At 43.6% G+C, this 8,292-nt stretch overlaps 1 protein-coding gene across 2 annotated transcripts in view; it reads right to left on the bottom strand.

Annotated features, from left to right (window-relative positions):
- Positions 1 to 979: 979 nt before the first annotated feature.
- LOC106565186 (DDB1- and CUL4-associated factor 12-like) overlaps positions 980 to 8,292 on the bottom strand; it is a 30,717-nt gene continuing 23,404 nt past the window's right edge. The window contains exons 7-10 of one of the 2 annotated variants that reach the window (XM_014132029.2): positions 8,117 to 8,279; positions 3,648 to 3,659; positions 2,890 to 3,068; positions 980 to 1,381 (exon numbers count right to left, since the gene is read on the bottom strand). In XM_014132029.2, the coding sequence (XP_013987504.1) occupies positions 1,223 to 1,381; positions 2,890 to 3,068; positions 3,648 to 3,659; positions 8,117 to 8,279 (513 nt within the window). In that variant the 3' untranslated portion in view covers positions 980 to 1,222. The remainder of the gene's footprint in view (positions 1,382 to 2,889; positions 3,069 to 3,647; positions 3,660 to 8,116; positions 8,280 to 8,292) is intronic. The other variant, XM_014132030.2, reaches the window with a different exon arrangement.

Below are 8,292 nucleotides of genomic sequence, written 5' to 3'. Positions count from 1 at the left end.
AATTGGTAACACACTACGCCGTGAAGGACTGAAATCCTGCAGCGCACGCAAGGTTTGCCAATGAACATCTGAATGACTCAGAGGACAACTGGTGAAAGTGTTGTGGTCAGATGAGACCAAAATGGAGCTCTTTGGCATCAACTCAACGTGTTTGGAGGAGGAGGAATGCTGCCTATGACCCCAAGAACACCATCTCCACCGTCAAACATGGAGGTGGAAACATTATGCTTGGGGGTGTTTTTCTGCTAAGGGGACAGGACAACTTCACCGCATCATTTGACGGGGCCATGTACTGTCAAATCTTGGGTGAGAACCTCCTTCCCTCAGCCAGGGCATTGAAAATGGGTCGTGGATGGGTATTCCAGCATGACAATGACCCAAAACACACAGCCAAGGCAACAAAGTAGTGGCTCAAGAAAAAGCACATTAAGGTCCTGGAGTGGCCTAGCCAGTCTCCAGACCTTAATCCCATAGAAAATCTGTGGAGGGAGCTGAAGGTTCGAGTTGCCAAACGTCAGCCTCGAAACCTTAATGACTTGGAGAAGATCTGCAAAGAGGAGTGGGACAAAATCCCTCCTGAGATGTGTGCAAACCTGGTGGCCAACTACAAGAAACGTCTGACCTCTGTGATTGCCAACAAGGGTTTTGCCACCAAGTCCCAAGTCATGTTTTGCAGAGGGGTCAAATACTTATTTCCCTCATTAAAATGCTAATCATTTTATAACATTTTTGACATGCGTTTTTCTGGATTTTTTTGTTGTTATTCTGTCTCTCACTGTTCAAATAAACCTACCATTAAAATTATAGACTGATCATTTCTTTGTTAGTGGGCAAACGTACAAAATCAGCAGGGGATCAAATACTTTTCTCCCCCACTGTGTGTGTGTGTATGTGTATATATATGTGTATATGTGTATATATTATATATATATATATATATATATATATATATATATATATATATATATATATATATATATATATATAAATATAAATAAATAAAACAAAGGGGCAGCAGAGACTAGGGAACTGAAAGAAGACAGGACAAAGTGCAAGGGAGGATGGAGGGATGCAACAAAGAGATGGTGACGAGATACATGTTGGTGAGGGAGGGAGGGAGGGACAACACTGAAGGGATGACTGAGCGAGTGTAACACCAAAAGGAGGAGCAGAGAGGTGGACTGGGGTGGGGTAAGGAGAGATGGCGAGACACGAGAGAAGGCTAGCTCCAGAGTCCTGCGTAGTTGCCGTGAAGGCCCGAGCACAGCGGTCCGCCGGCCACAAACAGCTTGGTGCCAGAGTCGTCGTAGCAGTGTGTGTACACAGCGTTGGGGAACGAGTTAATGTCCGAGAAGTAGCTCCTCCACGTCTCGTCGTGATTCTGGGGGAAGAGAGAGAGAGGGTGTGACAAGATGGCAGAAAAACAGAGGAAGAGAACACTGAGGGAGAAATTATTCTTATCGTTTTGTGCCAGCATCTTGTCAAGGCAGGTCCAAGAAAGACTAATCACGGAGGTGAGGTGTCACTTAACAGTTTACTTCCAGAATGTTTAAATATATCCTGTATAAGTTTATTGCAACGTTTGACCAGAAGATCTTAGTTTTCGACCCAGCTTTCCACCAAAACCACAGCTTCTTTTTGTGTAAATCTTAAATAAGCTGTTCATAAATATGTTCTGTTTCATGACAGTACTGTTTCAATCTAGAAATGCTATACCATGTCATTATGGAGACACACGAGCTACAGTCAATATAAAGAAAATCAGTCAATTCAAGAAGAAGAAGAACTGGGACATTTTCAGCTTCCCGGAATTGTGTACAGATCTTTGCGACATGGGGCCGTGCATGATGCTGAAACATGAGGTGATGGCGGCAGATGAATGGCACGACAATGGGCCTCGGGATCTTGTCACGGTATCTCTGTGCATTAAAATTTCCGTCGATAAAATGCAGTTGTGTTCATTGTCCATAGCTTATGCTTGCCCACACCATAGCCCCACCGCCACCATGGGGAACTCTGTTCACAACGTTTTCATCAGCAAACTGCTCACCCACACGACGCCATACACGCTGTCTGCCATTTGTTCGGTAGAGTTGAAACTGGGATTTATCTATGAAGAGCACACTTCTCCAACGTGCCAGTGGCCATCAAAGGTGAGGATTTGCCCACAAGTCCGTTACAACGCCGAACTGCAGTCAGGTCAAGACCGTGTTGAGGATGACGAGCACGCAGATGAGCTTCCCTGAGACGGTTTCTGCAAAATTCTTCGGTGGTGCAAACCCACAGTTTCCTTAACTGTCCGGGTGGCTAGCCTCGACGATCCCGCCGGTGTAGAAGCCCGATGTGGAGGTTACATGGCCTGCGGTTGTCTGTACTGTCAAATTCTCTAAACCGATGTTGGAGGCAGCTTATAGTAGAGAAATTAACATTAAATTCTGGCAACAGCTCTGGTGGACATTCCTGCAGTCAGCATGCCAATTGCATGGTCCCTCAACTGGAGACATCTGTGGCATTTTGTTGTGTGACAGAACTGCACATTTTAAAGTGGCCTTTTATTGTCGCCCGCACAAGGTGCACCTGTGTAATGATCTTACTGTTTAATCAGCTTCTTGATATGCCACACCTGTCAGGTGGATGGATTATTTTGGCAAAGGAGAAATGCTCACAAACAGGGATGTAAACAAATTTGTGCACAAAATTTGAAAGAAATAAGCTTTTTGTGCGTATGGAAGATTTCTGGGATATTTTATTTCAGCTCATGAAACATGGGACAAACACTTTATATTTTGTGTTTATATTTTTGTTCAGCATAGTAATAGGAACTTTCAACTTGAAGTGTTCTGCTAAGAGGGGTATACTTTACAAAGTGGAATAACAAATATAGCGTACCAGCCAGCCCTTCCCTGTGGTGAGTTTAAGAATGCCCTCTCCTGGGCGCTGCCGGAACCCGCCGGCCGGGCTGGAAGGGTCCTCCAAGAACCTCTGGGCTCTGATATCATAGAACAGCAGGGAGCCCTGTCCCGTGCCCACTGTCACTATGTGCTCATAGAAACTCACAGAGCGGATGCCTGGGAAGGAGAGCACACACACAGACAAGTTAAACCTCGCTTTTAACAGCTTCATAAATGTAAAAAAATAAGCCATCACTAACTTTCCATTCAAAAGTACTGCCTCTGCACTTGTTTGTAATGCCGCATTCAAATGCTCCCCGGAATCTCGTATTTCCCGACATGAGTGCTTTCAAGTGCCTTTGAAGTCAAAAGAACCCTTCAACCAATAAGATTTTAGCTAGCTAGCTAACGTCGCTGATAATAATTTAGCTAGCTTTTTTTACATTTACAATACAACCAAACTATCTCCATTATTTACATTAAAATAATGCCCCAATAATGTAAATAGCTTAGTTTTATTTTTGGTTGAAAAGTCAGTGATGAAACGCCACAAGTCGTTAACTCCGGTATCATAATTTTCTCCCGACTTTCCCACTCGTAATCCCGACTTGGAAGGCCATTCAAGTGACATTTATGAGTCGGAAACTCATATTTTCCGATAATTCCGACACCACTTGAAGGCAGCATAAGTGCAGGGCGGGTCTTGGAGAATGTTTGGGTTTTGTTTTGCTTCTTGGTGGAATGTGTTTGTAGTACCTCGTGTTGCCTCTGGAGAAATGAAATGAAATGAAAATTAAAGAAAGTTGACAGAACATTTGTATGCTTTTGTGTTGTTTACATACAGTGCATTTGGAAAGTAGTCACTCTTTCACTCCTTCCCTTTTTCCACATTTTGTTACTTTACAGCCTTATTCTAAAATTGATTAAATTGCCACCCCCTCAATCTACAAATAATACCCCATAATGACTAAGCAAAAATATATTCAGACCCTTTGCGATGAGAATCAAAATTGAGCTCAGGTGCATCCTGTTTCCATTGATCATCTTTGAGATGTTTCTACAACTTGATTGGAGTCCACCTGTGGTAAATTCAGTTGATTGGACATAATTTGGAAAGGCACACACCTGTGTATGTACGGTCCCACAGTTGACAGTGCATGTCAGAGCAAAAACCAAGCCATGAGGTCGAATACATTTTCCGTAGAGCTCCGAGACAGGATTGTGTCGAAGAACAGATCTGGGGACAGGTACCAAAACATTTATGCAGCATTGAAGGTCCCCAAGAACACAGTGGCCTCCATTATTCTTAAATGGAAGAAGTTTGGAACCACCAAGACTCTTTCTAGAACTGGCCGCCCGGCCAAACTGAACAATCGGCGGAGAAGGGCCTTGATCAGGGAGGTGACCAAGAACCCGATGGTAACTCTGACAGAGCTCCAGAGTTCCTCTGTGGAGATGGGAGAACCTTCCAGAAGGACAACCATCTCTGCAGCACTCCATCAATCAGGGCTTTACGGTAGAGTGGCCAGACGGAAGCCACTCCTCAGTAAAAGGCACGACAGCCCACTTGGTTTGCCAAAAGGCACCTAAAGGACTATCTGATTCTCTGGTCTGACGAAACTAAGATTGAATTCTTTGGCCTGAATGCCAAGCATCACGTCTGGAGGAAACCAGGCAACCCTCCCTACGGTGAAGCATGGTGGCAGCTAGGGTTGCACATTTTGGGGAATATTCAGAGGTGAATATAACGGGAAAATATGCAAATTAATATTAATACCATTTAAATATAAATGTTTTTTGCATTGGATATATTTACGATATCATGTGAAGACAGAAACATAAATCTTATGTTAAGTAGACAATCGCAAATGATTAAATCCTTCCAATAGAAATGTTAAAAACGAATTGAACCTTAATTAAATGAGTTGACTCGTCACATGGGATGATTTCACTTTACAACAAAAGGGAATATTGAATGTTCCCCAATGATCCATCGCATCTCCCAAAAACATTTTTCAACATACATCTGTAAAATGATAGTCTAGAAACTAATGTTTTGATTGTCTTCCTCTCAGGCTTCCATGTCTTCTCCCTGGACCTGCTCAATGTCCACCTCTTTAACATCAGACCCTGAGGCATCATCTTCACAGTCACTTTCCAACCTTGCTGAGGATGGCTCGATGTCAGACTCAAAAAGCCTCAAATTTGCCCGGATGGCCACCAATTTTTTAACCCGTGTACTGGTCAGCCTGTTGTGTGCTTTGGTGTGTGTGTGTTCCCAAACAAGGACCAGTTGCGCTGAGGTGGCTGACGTTGGTGGGATTTGGAGGATGATGGAGGCAACAGGGAAAAGAGCCTCAGATTCACAAAGTCCCTTCCACCAGGTGGCTGATGAGATATGTTGGCACGACTGCCATATTGCATCTTTATCCCAAAGCCCTTGCTTGGAAGTGTACTTCGCCAGACTGCCAAGAACATTGCCCTCATCCAGGCCAAGGTGTCAAGACACAGTAGTGATGACACCATGGGCCTCGATCTCTGCACCAGACAGGATGCTCTTGCCAGCATACTTGTGGTCCAACATGTACGCTGAGGCGTACATGGGCTTCAGGCAGAAGTCTTTACGCTTTTTGATGTATTTCAAAACTGCAGTTTCCTCTGCTTGGAGCAACAGCGAAGTGGGCAGGGCAGTACAGATTTCTTCTCTTACATCTGCAACCATAGTCTGAACATGAGACAGGATGTTCTCCCTCAATCCGTGAAATGGCTACTGCTATAGGTTTCAGGAGTTTCAGGCTGCTTACCACTCTCTCCCAAAATACATCATCCAGGAGGATCCTCTTGATGGGGCTGTCCATATCGGCAGACTGTGATACGGCCATTTCTTGGAGTGACTCCTTCCCCTCTAGGAGACTGTTGTCATCATGTTTGACACCACCCCGATGGGTGTTGCTGGGCAGCTTTAATGTGGTGCTCTTATTCTTCTCACTTTGCTTGGTGAGGTAGATTGCTGCTATAACTTGATAACCCTTCACATACCTAACCATTTCCTTGGCTCTCTAGTAGAGTGTATCCATTGTTTTCAGTGCCATTTCAACCTCGAGGAGCAGATTCAATGCATGAGCAGCACAGCCAATGGGTGTGATATGAGGGTAAGACTAATTCCTCCACTTTAGACCAAGCCGCCTTCATGTTCAAAGCATTGTCTGGTCACCAGTGCAAATACCTTCTGTGGTCCAAGGCCATTGATGACTGCCTTCAGCTCATCTGCAATGTGGAGACCGGTGTGTCTGTTGTCCCTTGTGTCTGTGCTCTTGTAGAATGCTGGTTGAGGGGTGGAGATGATATAGTTAATTATTCCTTTCTCACGAACATTCGACCACCAATCAGAGATGATTGCAATACAGTCTGCTTTCTCTATGATTTGATTGACCTTCATTTGAACTCTGTTGAACTCTGCATCCAGCAAATGAGTAGATAACGCATGTCTGGTTGGAGGGGTGTATGCTGGGCGAAGAACATTCAGAAATCTCTTCCAATACACATTGCCTGTGAGCATCAGAGGAGAAGTTGTTGCATACACAGCTCGAGCAAGATATTCATCAGCATTTCTCTGACTACGTTCCTCCATTGAGTCAAAAACAAATCTGATTCCAGGAGGACCATGAGCTGTTGCTATCGATAAGGTGTCTGATACATCATTTTCACCTCGAATAGAAGTAGAGGGACTTCTGTCAAAGGTTGCTTGTTGTGAGCGCTAAGGGAACTTTATGCACTTGGCCAGATGATTCTTCATCTTTGTTGCATTCTTCACATATGATTTGGCACAGTATTTGCAAATGTACACAGCTTTTCCTTACACATTAGCTGCAGTGAAATGTCTCCACACATCAGATAGTGCTTGTGGCATTTTCCTGCAAAGATCAGGAAAAAATAAGTAAAAAAAACAACAAATACAATTCCATGTACAGATAAATAGTTAAGCAGTTCTATTAAACAACTCATTTGTAAGATAAATGTTTTAAAATGAAACGTGTATGGAAACAGGTCAATTAACACTCCTCAGTTAAAAGGCTCAAGCAAGATAAAACCCACATGGTAGCAAAAACTAACTTGCAGAAATTGTTAACAAGTTAGAAATTATTTAAAAACACACTTGCTGTAGGCTACTATTTACTAGTTAACAAAAATGTATATCATATAAAATATATTCACCCCAACCAGTATTGTAATTAAAACTTACCAGAAAGCATGTAGTCCTTGGCTCAGACAGTGCAATAGTGTGGGCTCAATAGCATCTTATTAGCGTGCAAGATCTTGAGAATCAGCTGTACATGTGATGGAAGAATGCACTTTGCATGCAGAGGGTTGCAATTCCATTGAATTGGAGATAGTTTAACCAAAATATGCCACATGACCTTATGTGTATTCCACCAAAAAAAGGTTCACTGTTCTAAGCTAACGTTTTTGGTGAATTTAAGCAAAATTGCCCAAATTCCAGGGCTTAAATTTACCGGAAAGTTTCCGACTCTTTGCAACCCTAGTGGCAGCATCATGCTGTGGGGATGTTTGTCAGCGGCAGGGACTGAGAGACTACTCAGGATCGATGGAAAGATGAACAGAGCAAAGTATAGAGAGATCCTTGATGAAAACCTACTCCAGAGCACTCAGGACCTCAGACTGGGGCGAAGGTTCACCTTCCAACCGGACAACGACCCTAAGCACACAGCCAAGACATCGCAGGAGTGGCTTCAGGACAAGTCTCTGAATGTCCTTGAGTGGCCCAGCCAGAGTCCGGACTTGAACCCAATCGAACATCTCTGGAGCGTATCAGAGAAGAATGGGAGAAACTCCCCAAATACACGTGTGCTAAGCTTGTAGCGTCATACTCAAGACTGTAACTGCTGCCAAAGGTGCCTCAACAAAATACTGAGTAAAGGGTCTGAACACTTATGTAAATGTGATTTCATTTAATTTATTTAATTTATATATGAGTAAAAAAAAATCTAAAAACCTGTTTTTGCTTTGTCATTATGGGGTATTGTGTGTAGATTGATGAGGGGAAAAAACGATTTAATCCATTTCAGAATAAAGCTTTAACTTAACAAAATGTGGAAAAAGTCAAGGGGACTGAATACTTTCCAAATGCACTGTATCCATTAATGCACCCTTTGTATGTGCATTTGCGTATGTCGGTATCAAACAGTGTAGTGTCAATTCCTCACCGCTTCCTCTCTCCCGGGAACTGACTGATTTGATGTTGTGAGTGGGCTGGCGGGGGTCCAGGAAGGACACATGGGCCTGAGAGCCCACTGCGTACACCGACCAGTCCTGACCATACGCCAGACACACATTCTCCTTGCAGTGAGGCAGCTTCGTTGACAGCAGCTATGGACAACAG

Source organism: Salmo salar, chromosome ssa12, assembly GCF_905237065.1.
Source record: "Salmo salar chromosome ssa12, Ssal_v3.1, whole genome shotgun sequence".
Taxonomy (NCBI): Eukaryota; Metazoa; Chordata; class Actinopteri; order Salmoniformes; family Salmonidae; genus Salmo; species Salmo salar.
The sequence above is the reverse complement of the archived record's forward strand: the minus strand, read 5'-3'. Positions and strand labels throughout refer to the sequence as shown.